The following is a 15,978-nucleotide window of genomic DNA, read 5'->3' on the forward strand; positions in this document are numbered from 1 at the left end:
CCACCTGGAGCGACATTTGGTAGTGTCTGGAGACATCTCCTATCAACCGAGGTGGTGCAATCACATCCAGGGGGTAGAGGACAGGGATGCTGCAATGCACTGGACAGCTCCCACAGCAAGTGTCAGCGGTGCCCAGGCCGGGAAAAATGCTTCCAAGGATGAGAGGGAGGAAGTGGTAAATGGATACACATTTCACGTAGAGGGCCAATCTAGGATGTGAAGTTAAGATGCATACAGTAATCCCGAGAGAAAAGACAAAATAAAGATGATGCACTTGTTAAAGCCAATAGAAAAAAAAAAAGCCAATAGATAAAAAATGGGATCCTAAAAAACAATTCAGATGTTCCAAAAGAAAGGAGAAAGAGACAGACAAAAGCCAGGGGGACAAATGGCAATCAAATGATAAAACAGTAGCTCCAAATTCAACCACACACCAACAGACTTCAAGACAAAGTCTAAATGTTAATGGACAACTTGGCCTTAAGATCCTGAACTCCAAAGAACGGAGAACCTAAACTCACAACCAGGAACCACCATGCTCCACTGAGAAATGAACCAAAATGTCTGTCTCCAAGTCCACGAACCCTGTAGTCAGGGAGGGGCAAGCAGAAATCACCTCAAAGAGCAGTGCTCCCAACACAGACACCACAGAACCCTTCAGAAGCAACCAGTTACAGACAGACTCATCACCAAAAAGCTGCACAGCAGCCAGGAGCTTCACTGCCAAGAGGGAACCTGAGGTAAGACAGGAGAAGCCAGAAATGGTACTGCAGCCTGGAAGATTGAAATGAGTGCTCTGAGATGTTCAGACAGACAAGGAAGAGAGAGACATAGAGGTCAAGGACAGAAGATGATCAACTATGAAAAGGCAGGTTTAAAGAGAACAGTACTGTATGTTTTTTACTGATTTTTGGCTGTACTGCTCAGCTTGTGGGACCTTAGTCCCCCAACCAGGGATCAAACCGAGGCCCCCACCAGTGGGAGCACAGAGTCCTAACCACTGGACCCTCAGGGAACTCCCCAGTACTGTGTATCTGTATTTCTTTGCCTCTACAGGAAAAGCCACTAGGGACCTCTATTTAACTTGGATAAAAATGCATACAGCTTATAGCACTTGGAAGAGAAAAGCTTCTACAATGAATCTACATAATTTATATATGTATGTGTTTCACAAAATGTGGTTCTTACTGCAATTCAAAGATAACTATTGCTCAGCTGTTTTTCTAAAAGATTATACTTCTATCAGATTGAAATAAAAGATATAACACACGCAAACTGTAAACCTGAGAAAGCTACAGTGGCCACATGAAAGTCTGACAACAGACGTCAAGACAAAGATCAAGATGGACACTTCTTAATAACAAAAGGGAAAATTCATCAGGAAGACAGTACAATCATAAACGGCTAAGAGCCCAATAACAAAAACTTCCAAAGATATTAAGCGAAATGGACAAAATTAAAGGGGAAACAGATAATCCCACAATGATAGCTGGAGATTTTAACATCCCTTTCTTGGCAATTAAAAGAACTGGAGAAAAAGGTCAGTAATGATGATCTGAAAAAATACTACCAACTATCTCGACCTAACTGATATATGCAGAACACACAGTCTTCCTAAGTGAAAATGGCACACCTACCAAGACAGACCATCTGCTGGGCCACAAAACAAGTCTGAATCGATGCAAAGAGTTAAAAGCCACATGGAATGTATTTTTTGACCACAAAGATACATTAGAAATCAATAACGATTCGATATCTAGGAAACCCTTTAGGGTTTTTACTCATATTTGACACACTTTTAAGTAATCCACAGGTCAAAGAATTCCCAGTGAAGTCAGCATGGATTGGAGGACACATACAACTTTAGAAAAGGAAAGCCTAAAATCAACAATCTAAGACTCCCCCTGGAGAGGTCAGACACAGCCAAGCCAAGGCAAAGTTGGCAGAGGGGGCAATGTAAGGGAAACAAGGGAAGTTTGCCGGCCCCACCCACAGTCTCCTGCAGTTACCTCATTGGCTGCAGCTGCCATGGGGGTCGGATGGTTGACGGCATCACCTAGCGCAATGGCTAAACGGAGATCCTTCTGAATGTATTTCAGGTAGAAATCGGGCTTAAAGTTTCCTTGCAGGATATCTGAGGAGGGAAAGGCATTCACCGGAAGAATTAAACGGATCCTTAATAAGAAAGCATCTGGAGCACTGTCAGGACTCAACACCTAGCATTTCCTCCTCCTCAGACACCCAAGAGACAAGTTCCCAGCCTGCACCCCCAAATCCTACGGGGCTTCCCTCAGAGCTCAGCTGGTAAAGAATCTGCCTGCAACGCAGGAGACCCCGGTTCAATTCCTGGGTCAGGAAGATCCGCTGGAGAAAGGATAGACTACCCACTCCAGTATTCTTGGGCTTCCCTTGTGGCTCAACTGGTAAAGAATTCACCTGCAATGAGGGAGACCTGGGTTTGATCCCTGGGTTGGGAAGATCCCCTGGATAAAGGAAAGGCTACTCACCCCAGTATTCTGGCAGGGAGAATTCCATAGACTGTATAGTCCATGAGGTCGCAAAGAGTCAGACCCGACTGAGCGACTTTCACTTCACTTTGATTGGGGGCCAGACTGACTGGACAGGATGTGTCATTCACACAGAAGGAGCTCCCAAAGAAGAGACTGTTCTGTGATGGCTGCCGGACCCAGCTCCCCAGCTAGAACCAAAACTAAAACGCAACAAGAGTGATCAAAGGCAACTTACTTTGGCACTTCTGGTCCAGGAAGATGCTGGCCAACTGTCCCTGATTGAGGATGTCCAAGAGTGTCTGCTGGGACTGGCCTGTCACTTGGGCCAGGGTGAGCCCCTCTGCAATGGTGGCCATGAAGCTCCCCTGGACCATGTTCACAATCAGCATCATCTTAGCTGCGTTGCCAACCTCACCTGCCCACGGCAAAGAACTGCGGTCACATCCCAGGAATCCCACGGGGAGGGACTTTCTGCCCACCCTCACCCCTGCTCGGACCCACCTCTACACCCAGGGGAGGCCCCATTCACCTGCCCCTGACAGAACTGGCTCTGACCCTTCTGGCTCTTCCTCCTTGCAGGCACTGACTGTGCAAGTCAAAGAAACCTTCCCACGGGGGCCCCAGGCAGAGAGGCCGTGCGGGACTGACGCTGTCCTCAGGGTGCTCTAGAGGGGATGTGGCCCACCCAGCCTCCAGGCCTGCAGTGGCCCGACAGGTGGGCAGGCGTGTTACCTAGAAAGAAGGAGGTCTTCCCCATTGCCTGGAAGCAGCTGCTGCAGTCCTCATACAAGCCCCTGTCTCCGGCCGCTAAGATCACCAACATCCCATCATTAGACAGCTGCTGATTCCCTGAGACCGGGGCTTCCAGAAAGCGGCCCCCCCTGGACACAATCACCTGGAAAGGAAAGTCACAGCTTCTGGAGGCTGTGCCTCTCACAAGGGTCTTGGGCAGGAAGCAAGGAGCACACAGGGGCTGGAGCACTAGGCCCTCCACGCTGAGCCCCAGAGCAGACCCATGTACCAAGGTGCTGGGCTGACGCTGGGGGAGGGCCAGCAGACTGTCCTCCACCAGATGCCCGAATCCCATGCCGGAGACAGCGAGGAGCTGGGGGTCCTCAGAGGCTCCCATTACAAAGATATCATCAACACAACCACACCTATGGCTTGGCTGACCACACTTTCTAGGACAGACACTGCCCTTCTTTGATTTCAGCCACCCTTTGAACACACATGGGCCACAAGTCACCACCTCCTCACCTTGGCCCAGAGGCTTGGGTGGGGGGGGGGAATATTCTGCTAGTATCAACTGCAGAAAGCTCAAAGCTTAAACCACAAAGACCCTGCTGGCAGCTTGGACTGCTTCCAACCGAGAGGCTGGCGGCCACGGGACCTGACGCCTCTCCCAGCTAAGCAGCACGTCTCTCTCAGCCACGCAGACTAGCTGTAGACTTGAAGGCAGAGACTGAAAACAGGCTAGAGTCCCAGTCTCTGCTGTGGCTCTGCAGTAACCATGTGGCCCGCACTAGGGTGCGGTGAGCCTGGCTCTTGGGCTCCAACTGAAAGGACGCTGGAGGGCCAGCCTGAACGAGGCTGCTACCTGGGCCAGCTCGGTGACTGTGTCAGCATCCACCGTTGACATGTCCACATAGCACTTCCCGGGGCGGATCCCCTGAAGCACGCCACTGGGGCCCAGCACCAGCTGTGGGGACACAAGGGAGAAGCAATAGCCCAGGCTCCCAGCCGGAGACCCTCAGACCTAAGGTCAATGTCCTGCTGATTTTTTTGGCTCATTTCCCAAACAGAAGCTAATTATTAAAGCTCAAAAGAGAAGAGTATGTAAATAAGCAAGGGAAAGAGAAGAATTTATGTTATGTTCCCATTTACCTTCAAAAAGAATATATGTGTTTCTCTTTTTATTAAAAGCCTCCCACTGAAAAGATGAAAGGTCAGTATTTATTTTTTGGCTTCTTTGGATTTACCTGGATTAGTTTAGTCACGAGTCCAACAAGATAACGACTGCACTTGAACTTTTAAAGCATACAAATACAGTGATAGCTAAATATAGGAACTTGGCACATGGACCAAAGGCACACTCAGCCCCAAAGCTTCCAGCTCACCAGGAACACATGAGCTTGTCAGGAACCATTTCAGCACAGACCTCAGGGACCCCAGTCAGTTTCATTCTTTGTTCTGAATTAAAGGAAGTCTTGTGTTCAGTCTATGCAAACACCCTTCACAATGGGAGATGGCCCCCAAATAGGACACCCAACCCCCCACATGCAGACACTCACTCGGTGTGCAGGGGACAAGGGGAGGAGGCCGGCCAGCGTTCCCGGCCACAAACTGAGACGCTGAGGGGAGGGAGGGATCCTTACGTCCTTGGCTGCCTTTGGGTCCGACACGCAGGCAAAGGTGATGTCACAAGTTGAAACGACTTCAGCGGGGGTTCTTCCTAGGCGGGCCCCCTCCTGGATGAACAAATCACACTGCAAAAGTCACAGATCCCAATGTGAGCTGCAGGTAGTGCACAGAACACAGACTAGCCGGGCCAGAGACGCAGCGCCCATGCTCCCGCGTGGCCTCCCAAGGCAGGCGGTCTGACTGCTCGAGGGGAAGTGGACGGGAGCCCCTTAAGGACAGCCTGTGTCTCTGCAAACGTGGTGCCAAGGATGCGTGTTCCACATTCTGCTCCACAGGAAGCACAAAACAAGTGTCTGCTGGAGGCTTCCTGAAGCAAGAACAGCATGTGAACAATACTTGTCCACAGCTCTCTGTGGCTGTCTCGGCTGTGGCAAAATCCGCCCAGTGCTGTGTGAGCCGGGGAAGCAGGGCTGGGGCCAACAGGCTGCCACTTCCTACTGAATTGCTTCTGGGTGGGGGGGCAAAAAGCACTAACTCTTCTTTTTTAAAAAGTTAAAATCACCTGAAATATCTCATAACAAAATATATCATTAACATTTTGGTCTATTTCCTTGTTCTATGGGCATTAAAAAAAGTATTTAGAATAATTTGGACCTATGATTTTGTATCTAATTTGCCCCACTGAGAGACATATCTGAATTTACCTAATGGCTCTCCTGGCCTAATTATAAATGACCCCAACAAATACATGTAAGGGACTTCCCAGGTGGTTCAGTGCTAAAGAATCCACCTGCCAATGCAGGAGATGCAGGTTCGATCCCTGGGTCTGGAAGATCCCCTGGAGAAGGAAGAGGCAACCCACTCCAGAACTCTTGCCTGGAAAAATCCATGGATGGAAGAGCCTGGTGGGCTCTAGTCCATAGTTTTGCAAAAGAGTGGGGCATAACTTAATGACTAAAACAACAAGAAAGGTAAAACTTTTTCTTGTAGGTCAAAAAGCAACAGTTAGAACTGGACATGGAACAACAGACTGGTTCCAAATTATGAAAGGAGTACATCAAAGTGGTATATTGTCAACTAGCTTATTTAACTTCTATGCAGAGTACATCATGCAAAATGCCAGGCAGGATGAAGCACAATCTGGAATCAAGATTGCCAGGAGAAATATCAATAACCTCAGATATGCAAATGACACCACCCTTATGGCAGAAAGCGAAGAGGAACTGAAGAGCCTCTTGATGAAAATGAAAGAGGAGAGTGAAAAAGCTGGCTTGAAACTCAACATTCAAAAAACTTAAGATCATGGCATCCGGTCCCATCACTTCATGGCAAATAGATGGGGAAACAATGGAAACAGTGACAGACTTTATTTTCTTGGGCTCCAAAATCACTGCAGATGGTGATTGCAGCCATGAAATTAAAAGACACTTGCTCCTTGAAAGAAAAGCTATGACCAACCTAGACAGCATTATTAAAAAGCAGAGACATTACTTTGCTGCCAAAGGTCTGTCCAGTCAAAGCTATGGTTTTTCCAGTAGTCATGTATGGATGTAAGAGTTGGACTATAAAGAAAGCTGAGCCCCGAAGAATTGATGCTTTTGAACTGTGGTGTTGGAGAAGACTCTTGAGAGTCCCTTGGACTGCAAGATCAAACCAGTCCATCCTAAAGGAAATCAGTCCTGAATATTCTTTGGAAGGACTGATGCTGAAGCTGAAGCTCCAATACTTTGACCACCTGATGTGAAGAAAAGAATCATTGGAAAAGACCCTGATGCTGGGAAAGACTGAAGGCAGGAGGAGAAGGGTATGACAGAGGATGAGATGGTTGGGTGGCATCACCGACTCAATGGACATGAGCTTGAGCCAACTCTGGGAGTTGGTGATGGACAGGGAGGCCTGGTGTGCTGCAGTCCACAGGGTTGCAAAGAGTTGGACATGACTGAGCAACTGAACTGAACTGAGGGTAAAAAACAGGCTCTGAAAATGGTTTTATCATATCAGCAGCATAGAATACATTATTTAAAAACAGCACAGTATCCATAAATACATTAACTTTTTGTCCTACTTGATTTAACAAGTCAAAAATAGCAACTTCTTTGTGTGATACATTTTGATTATTTCTAAGTACAAAATATCTAATACCTTTGTTGATTGTCTCCTTGTGACCTATTTAAAAATCTTTATATCATTATTAAACTGTTTAATAAGAAATTCCACTCCTGGTTTTATATCTGAAGAAAATAAAAACATTAATTTGCATGTCCTCCACATGTTCAAAGCAGCACTACAAAAGCCAAAATATGGAAGCAACCCAAGTGCCCATCAAGAGATGAATGGATGAACATACATTCATACTATGGAATATAGGAATATTATTAAGCCATTAAAAAAAAGAAGTTCTGCCATGTGCAACACTATGGATGGACCTAGAGAATACTATCGTGCTTAGTGAAATAAGTCAGACAGAGACAGACAAATACTCTACACCTGCACTTGTGTGTGTGTGTGTTACCTGCTCAGTTGTGGCCGACTCTTTGAGACCCCATGGACTGTAGCCCACCAGGCTCCCTGGTCCATAGAATTCTCCAGGCAAGAATACTGGAGTGGGTTGCCATTTCCTTCTCCAGTATTTATATATGGAACTTAAAAAGTAGAACGAATGAATATAACGAAAAAGAAACAGACTTAGAACAAACTAGTGGTTACCAGTGACGAAAGGGAATCAGGGAGAGGCAAGACAGGAGTAGGGGATAGTACAAGCTGCTACGTATAAAATAAATAAGCTACGAGGATATATACTGCAACACAGAAAAACAGTCATTATTTCATAATAGCTTTCAATGCTGCATAACTTGTACAAATTCTGACTCACTGAGCTGTACACCTGGAACTCATGCACTTCTGTAAATCAACCGTACTTCAAAACACACACACACACACACACACACCTGGAACTAATGCACTTCTGTACGTCAACCGTACTTACACACACACACACACACCTGGAACTAATGCACTTCTGTAAATCAACCGTACCTCAACACACACACACACACACACACACACCTGGAACTAATGCACTTCTGTAAATCAACCGTACCTCAACACACACACACACACACCTGGAACTAATGCACTTCTGTAAATCAACCGGACCTCAACACACACACACACTTCTGTAAATCAACCGGACCTCAACACACACACACACACACACACACACACACACCTGGAACTAATGCACTTCTGTAAATGAACTGTACCTCAACACACACACACACACACACCTGGAACTAATGCACTTCTGTAAATCAACCGTACCTCAACACACACACACACACACACACACGGAACTAATGCACTTCTGTAAATCAACCGTACCTACACACACACACACACACACACACACACCTGGAACTAATGCACTTCTGTAAATCAACCGTACCTACACACACACACACACACACACCTGGAATTAATGCACTTCTGTAAATCAACCATACCTCAACACACACATGCGCACGCGCGCGCACACACACACACACCTGGAACTCATGCACTTTTGTAAATCAACCATACCTCAACACACACACACACACACAATGGGAAAACACAGAAGCTGCTAGGGTAGTGGGAAAATTTTAAAAATCCAAAATCTTGTTTTCCAAATTTTCTTTTTTGTTGTTGTGGGAAGTAGTGCCAAAACCTATTCATCTTTTTCTTTGGTAACTCTTTAAGACTTCTAAAAACATCTATATTAATATTAAATTTTGTTTCCTTCTGGTTTTTTTCTTTTGAAGAAAGAGGGTAACAACTGATTCCAAACCCACATTCGTGACTGCTTTGCTGTACTGCCTTCTCATAAATTAATCTGAAAGGCATAGCCATGTTTATAACAGGCTTTCAAATCAAGGAAACAGGCTGACCAGAGGCACTTCTATCAAATGGGAACATACACTTGGAGCTTCCCAATGTTCTTCAACTATGTGTGTCTAGATTTCCTGGTTGCCCTGGCCGTGAATCACAAAATATCTGCCAACAGGGTCTCTGGGATTTCGCTCCTGACCTAGGTCCTGCAATGGCTACCTCACACCCAGCACTTGAGGCCCACATCTCTTAGAACAGCCTTCAGGGCCCTTTCTCCAAGGCTCCATCTCCTCTCCAACGAGCTCCTTGTTATTCTTGAAACGGGGCTGTTTCAACCAAGTGAACTGCTTCCCTCGCCTGGAACATTTTTGTTACTCCAAACCCATCAGCTCTACCACCTCCCCGCACTCCTGCTCTCCCCGTGTTGCACACATGGGATGCTCGCCCATCACTTCATGGACACATGTGCAGCCACACCTTGTTCCTCAAGAGGCTGGTTCCTTCTTGGTCTCTCTCCCTGGCAAGCACAGTGCATTATTTTTCTGGTACTTAGATTATGGTTCTTCACCTTTTCCTGGATGAGAACTTGAGGGGAGCCATGACCATTACACAAGACTTGGAATTCCATTTCAGGGCAGGCACAGGCCCCGTGAAGCCACGGACCACCTTAGATTAAGAATTTCTGAACCTGTCCTGTCCAACATGGTAGCCACTAGCACTGCTTAATCTTAAGTGAAATAATCTTAAAATTCGATTCTTCAGTCCATGAGCCATGAATCCCAGTATTTCAGAGCCATCTGTGGTCAGTGGCTCTCCCAGAGGCCAGCGCAGACACAGCACCGCTCCTTCACCGCAGAATGTTCTGTGGCACAGGGCTGTTAGCAGAATCCAAACGCAACAGAGCCTGGCCACTGACTCGGATGAAGCAGATCGCTGATGCACACTCTCCGTATCAATGAATTCATCACACACACACACACATGGAAAAACCTGACAGGGCTTTTTTCCCTATTACCTTCTATTACCTATTTCAGGTAATGGCAGAGATGGGTAAATTTCTATTTCATTTTATACCCCTGGGTATTTTCAATATTTAGTTTTTATGATCGCATCCTATGCTGGCTTACCTACATCCTCCCCTGCCTGGACTAGAAGCTTGGCTTCTACTCCATGGCACACAGAACGTGGAGCAGAGACAGCAGGGAGACTCCTGTCCTCAGTTACCCCAACTCCAAGGCCTCAGGTCCCATCCCACCCACCCAAGAAGCACCACCATGAATGCTTACTTTCTCTGCAGTCCGGTTCCAGACCGTCACCGTGTGACCCATTTTTAGCAAGTTGGAGACGATGCCACTTCCCATGAGGCCAAGGCCCAAAAATCCTATCCTAGAAAAGAGAGACTGGTCAGTTCAGAGTGGGGGATGGGGTGGAGGGGAGGACAGGGTGGGATTCTCAGTACTACCCTCGCTCTGTTCCTCTTAAACCTGGGGAACCTCTCCTCAGTCCATCACGCACACTGCAGAGCAGTGTCTGATACCACAACCGCAGAGCCAGCGGGAGTGCTGGCACAGCGCACTTTTCTCACTCCGCCCCTGTTCAAAAGTGCTTCTAAGTTTACACAGGCATTTCTAAACCCTCAACTGCCACTGCAAGAAGTATGACTCATACAGGTTACAGCAAATCTTCCCAACCATTTCCTTGTTGCTTTGATGGAGGGGCTGAGCGTACAACTCCACTGCAGTGAGAAAGCAGACATTTATCTTCAGCGCATGCAACAGTTCCTCGCCAGCCACCTCAGGTGCAAGGCCTTGAGGGGCCAACTTCGAGCACCCTGGGATCCATGACACGTAACAGGAGCCCCCACCGTCCTCGCCTGCACAAGCCCAGGTCCTGGTGCTCACCTCCCCCTCCTGGCTTCACGCTCTGCACCACCTCTGCCCTCTTCATGCAGTCAGCAGGGATGGGCTTCGCCACGCTTCTTCAAAGCCTCGCCTGCTCTGTGGAGTCCATCTTCCCCATTGCGTGGAGTCTTCCCCTGAATCTCTCTTTCCCCCGTATTGCTCCCTCTGGGCCCCTCCTCCTCTGCTCCCCCACGCCTGCTTAACTGCAGGCCCATCACGCTCCTTCTGTGACTAAAACGCAGGTGGTCAGTACGTGCTGCTTACCTGCACTTGCTACAGCTCGCTTGCTCCTTCCTGCAGCCCCAGAACTTGGGGCTTGTAACTGCCACATGGTTCAATGGATGAGTTTATCTTGCTCAAATGTCTCTTCTTGGTTCCTACAATTCTTTCTCTCTCCTTGCACGAGACATGGCTAAACAACGCCTCTTTCTCTTTTTCTTCGCCTCTTTCTTCATTTACTACCTCATGGTCTCATTTCCAACTTGTCTCTCTCTCAGCGCTAACGTTGTCTGCAGCTTCTCCACTCTGACCGCTGTTATCCTTCAGTATTTTCAGTCTCCTGGGAGCCATATCCACAGCCACCTCTGCCAACTGGCTCAAAGGTTCCCCTATCCTTGCGGGAATACAACACTCTCATGTTCTCTGTCTAGCCTGCTCTAAGTCACCTGAATCAAATGCTGAAAATGGAACCTACCACCCTCCTCACCAAAGGTATAATCTGTTATTCACAGCTACCTGGGTGGCAACCAGTTTTCTCTAGGATTCTAAATCATGACAGACTAATTCTCTTTCCTTTGTTCAGTGTTCCAGGACACCCAGAAGACCTGGGGATAAAGTTTATGCATTTCTACACGGCAACTGACAGTTGCTCATGATGTCCTTGAGGCAAGGAAAATGTGGACCAGGTGGACTGGGTACGATGCAGCTAATCTGCTCAGTAGCTGGCTTTACACTCATAATAAAAAAGGATTTGAGTGATGGCACAAAACACTGGACTCTGTCCTTGGCCTGGAGTTGGACTTCTTAAAAAAAAGCCAACACATTCCTCATTTAATGGGTGACACCCATTCCTCCTTTAATTAGCACATGCCTCCAGCTCCTTCACACCACAATGGAAGTTCACCAAATATATCTGGTTGAACAAGTGACTTCAACGCACAAAAAAAGTGTTTTTAGTCTGAGAAAGAACCGCACAGAAGACTCAGATGGGAGATTCAGACGTTCTTCAGGAGAATGCTCCTTCCTTAAGAGCCCTCCTCATCATCACGACTGGGAAGCACAAGGGGCTGTCAGAATAGAGGCAAAGGCGAGGGTGGATGCCAGCTAAGGCCTGGGGACCGCAGTCGAAGCACCCCACTTGTCTGGGTGGGGTGGAGGGCAGCCGGCAGGTACACTGGGAGGACTGGGGAAGGCAGGACAACGGGCTGCCTTCATCTCTTGCTCCCACCTGCCCCCACCAGGGCCAAGGTCAGGAGTTCTTCAAGTGTGGTCTCCTGATGAGCAGCCACTTATCTGGGAACTGGTCCACCTGAGACCGACTGATCCAGAAACTCTAGGGGTGCAGCCCAGCAATTGGTGTTTTACGAAGGGTCTTCCAGGTGGTTCCGAGGCATAGGAAGGTCTGAGAACCACTGACCCAAGTGTTCCCTGCTTAGGAGACTCACTAGTGAGCAAATCCACAGTACATTCACAGGGCAATTTCTGTCTCCCGCAAGTCAAGTTACTCCCAGGCAAATAGTTAAGAATTACAATTTTCCCTTTCCACTTAGTCCCAGCAACGGCTGGGACACAACCCTTAGTAAGCCCCCTTGAGGTCACCCCCAGCTCCACAGAACCAGAGCCCAAGGAAGCCCTTCCCCCGAAGGCCCTACTTTTTGTCTGTGGGTGTGACACTGCCATTCACTGCCGTGCTGTCTGCGGCCTGGATGGAGGTGGACCCCGTCTCCTGGGGGAGGAAACACAGGCTGTCAGGCTGGCCTGCCTGTGCCAGGCCCCGGTGAGAATAAAAGTCAGGAGGCGTGGAACCTACTTACCTCTTCACATATTTTCAACTTCTTTGTGATTGCCTGGTAACAGACAGCTGGCTAATAAAGAGTGAAAAAAAAAATCACTTATTAAACTGGACATTTAACTCGTCTTAGTTACTATTTCCCTACTGAGGCAAGACCCAAAACAGAAAGTTAAGATCAAAACTTATTTGGTGTACAACTCTGCTGAACTCCAACACGCGAAAACTTAATTCGCATTACTCCACTCAGCTCTCATGTGGCTCTACAAGGTGCTTTTTGCTGGTGATGATGCTGAAAATCACAGGTTTATACGTCCAGAATTATGGGCATGGTCAGTGTACCTGGCCTTGGAATCCTGATGTGTCAACTCCAAGGTCACACACCATCAGCAGACCCTATCAGGGCTCAGCCTACCTGGCAGCCCTGGAGAGACCTGGGGAGACTGCCCCAACCCCCGGGCTCAAGGAAGACCATCTTCATCCAGCAGCTCTGGCCACCCGTGGGTGGACGCCAGCTCCTGAGGCTGGCTTTCTGTCCTAGACTCTGAGGGCAACCACAAATGTCTCAAGCACACAGCCACTAAGTTTTAAAAGCTTTGGGTTCCTTTTAAATCTTAACAATGCCTGATTCACGAGTGGTCCCCTATGTGATTTAAATTTAACTAGTTGCTGCTTTGGACAGCAGTACAGGCAGCAGACTAGGGTGAGGCTCCAACGAAGCAGCACTCTCCCCTCAGGCCAGCTCCTAATGGAGGATCAAGAATCTCAAGGAACAAACCTACCTTCTCAGTTTGGCTGAGCAGGAAGTGATGGAAATGAGGGTCTGCATCTTTAACAGGCTGAAATCAGAAAATGATTTAATAAAACAAGTTATCTTCCACCAGAGGTCACCTCCCTCTACTGATAACCAGTCTCTCCTCTGGCTGACACATCTTTGGGAGCTGAGCTTACAACTGCCTGGAAACTCTTTTCCCACTCTGGTTCTAAGCCTTTTATAAACAATGCCCATTCCAACTGGAGGAAAACTGGCTTCAAGTGGAAAAGAATGGATGTTTCTGCCAGGCTGGTGTATAAATTACTCCCAAACACTGTGGAAAAATAATTAAAAAGTGTACCAGTGATTTTTAAATCCAGCATTCACCAGTCACTTCAGATGACCCAGCAGACCAAGCCAAATTCTCAGGCTCCTCCAGTCTTAGGATTTTGGCCCACTTGTACCTGGTGCCAAATGCTCACCGAGGGTTAATATTAACAGAAAGGAGGAGGCAACGACTGCAGGACTTTCAAGGGCTTTTCATAAGCAGGTCCAGCAGCAGGGGAACAGCAGGCGCACCCACTCCAAGGATAAGGCACTGTGCAGGTAACCAAACATCACAGCCGTGTACGTGATCAAAGTGTGTCTATAAAGTACCAAGTGGAAAAAAACTGCAGAATGATCCCACTTTTGTAAAAATCAACACTACTCCCAAAAGCAAAAACCTGTAACATGGATATGTGATTATATACCTGATGGTTAAGTGGGTATGCCAAACGGTCTGGAGTGAGTTAAATCAAACTTGACACAAACCTGTGCCAGGGTGGACTCACACACTTCTGTATTCATTGGCAAGTAAAAAGTGTTGGGAAAAGCACACCACAGTCAGGCTGGGAAACCAGCTCTGAGGCTGGGCTTGTCATGGCCCAAGGGAGGGGTCATTACCTCGCTCACGTTCGGCTGCCATTTAAATGTGGCCATGGGTCCAGCCATCATCCCCTTCACAGTACTGGACTCAGGGATGCTGAGGTCCTACAGAGGGAAAGACAGGTGGTCACAACACTGTGGCACCTCAGGAGCAGGGGTCCTCCTCCCTCAGTCGGGGGCCCCTCTTCACTGCTTTGCTTCCTTCAGTCACACTCCACCCCAAACTCCCCTAGCCAGCTCCATGGTCTCCCCAGGCACAGCTCTGAGGACTGTCTTATCGGGAGAAACAGGGCGAGTCCTTATCAACACAGAGGGAAGCTTTCTTTTCTCTGGTCCAGAAATGACAAATGTGTTCCTGGGCCAAATTTCCTCAAGGATGGAGGTAACCTGAAAGACCAACTGTGGTCTGTAGTGTGATCAGCAGGTCACAGGGAAAACTCCTTATTGCAAATAATGAGCATTAGAAAAATAGTACTGACTTAAAAAGGAATCCATTGTATCTCAAAAAAACCCTAAGGAAGCTACGTGGTGCAGTGAGGAGATCTGCCCAACATTTTAGAGCCACTAAGTGATGAAGCCAGAACTAGATCCTGGGGCAGTCAGGATCCAGGAGTCCACTCTCCCCCCAGACAGAAGGAAGGTGTCGTGGGGGCAGCGAGTCAAGAGCTCAGCGCAGCAGGTGACGCTCTCCACTAGACAGCTGCGGGCAAGTGTCAGTAGGGCCACCGAGGCTGGGAGACAGCAAATGGGGACAGGGACACGAGGCAGCCTGCGGCAGAGGGGCAGGAGCAGACGAGCTGTAGCTTTATCCCTAGATCTCCAGACTGGTGTGGAGATGCAGAAAGCGAAACCAAGTAGCCCAGAGCAGCGCTGCCCCAGAGAAGCTGCTGTCACGATGGCCGTGCTCCGTATCCCATTGGTCCAGGCCAACAGCCAGGAAGCTTGTGTCACTATGGAGCACCTGTCATGCGGCCAGTGTGACTTGAGCAACTGGATTTTAATTTGGGTTTTATGTAAACTAATTTAAATGTAAATGGTCACTAGCCTAGTGACCATAACAACAGAACAAGAGTAAGGCAGGAAAACAGCTGTGGGTCCATCCAGCACTGAGCAAAGGCCTCCACTCCTGATTGACTGCATGAGTCTGGATTTTTAGGAGGGCCACAGGACAGCTCTGTTTTGTCCCGTGGTCTGTGCCCACAGTCCCAGTTCTCCTCTCAGGACTCGAGCCCCAGAGAGAGGGTGTGTGTGCACCCCCTGAGCATGGCTCCCCCATGGGGCTGGACACAAACCCAGCCTTCGCCTTCCCGCACGTAATCAACACCCCTGCCATCGAGCTCAGCCTTTTCCGCTAACCCTCACGGGACAGAGGATTATGGCTCAGAACAGCACTCATCGGGGGCTCTGCCCAGCTACACTACTGCACTCTGCTTCATGAGGAGCTCGCCAGCCAAATGACGATCACTATAGCAACACACATGCTTGTGTGAGAAGAGTCCCTCCACATAAGCCTGGCAGTGGCCCCCAGGAGTGCACTACAACCACCACACTCTCACCACACAAACGCTTCTGCTGAAAAATAATAAATGTGCAATGTTTGTCAAATGTATAGTGCTGCAGGCACTATCTTAAGTCCTTGGCTTGTGTTAC

General features: G+C 48.2%; 1 protein-coding gene across 7 annotated transcripts in view; it reads right to left on the bottom strand.

The window, feature by feature from the left end:
• The window catches only part of GLYR1 (glyoxylate reductase 1 homolog), a 32,596-nt gene that overhangs the window by 3,243 nt on the left and 13,375 nt on the right, over positions 1–15,978 (bottom strand). For 3 of the 7 annotated variants that reach the window (XM_043914242.1, XM_043914238.1, XM_043914244.1), the window contains 10 exons: positions 14,347–14,433; positions 13,430–13,486; positions 12,673–12,723; positions 12,511–12,584; positions 10,025–10,124; positions 4,886–4,996; positions 4,108–4,209; positions 3,243–3,405; positions 2,746–2,925; positions 2,010–2,134 (listed from right to left, as the gene is read on the bottom strand). In XM_043914242.1, coding sequence (XP_043770177.1) covers positions 2,010–2,134; positions 2,746–2,925; positions 3,243–3,405; positions 4,108–4,209; positions 4,886–4,996; positions 10,025–10,124; positions 12,511–12,584; positions 12,673–12,723; positions 13,430–13,486; positions 14,347–14,433 — 1,050 coding nt within the window. The remainder of the gene's footprint in view (positions 1–2,009; positions 2,135–2,745; positions 2,926–3,242; positions 3,406–4,107; positions 4,210–4,885; positions 4,997–10,024; positions 10,125–12,510; positions 12,585–12,672; positions 12,724–13,429; positions 13,487–14,346; positions 14,434–15,978) is intronic. The other 4 variants (XM_043914243.1, XM_043914240.1, XM_043914241.1 and 1 more) reach the window with 3 other exon arrangements.

The sequence above is a fragment of the Cervus elaphus genome, chromosome 10 (assembly GCF_910594005.1).
Source record: "Cervus elaphus chromosome 10, mCerEla1.1, whole genome shotgun sequence".
Classification (NCBI taxonomy): domain Eukaryota; kingdom Metazoa; phylum Chordata; class Mammalia; order Artiodactyla; family Cervidae; genus Cervus; species Cervus elaphus.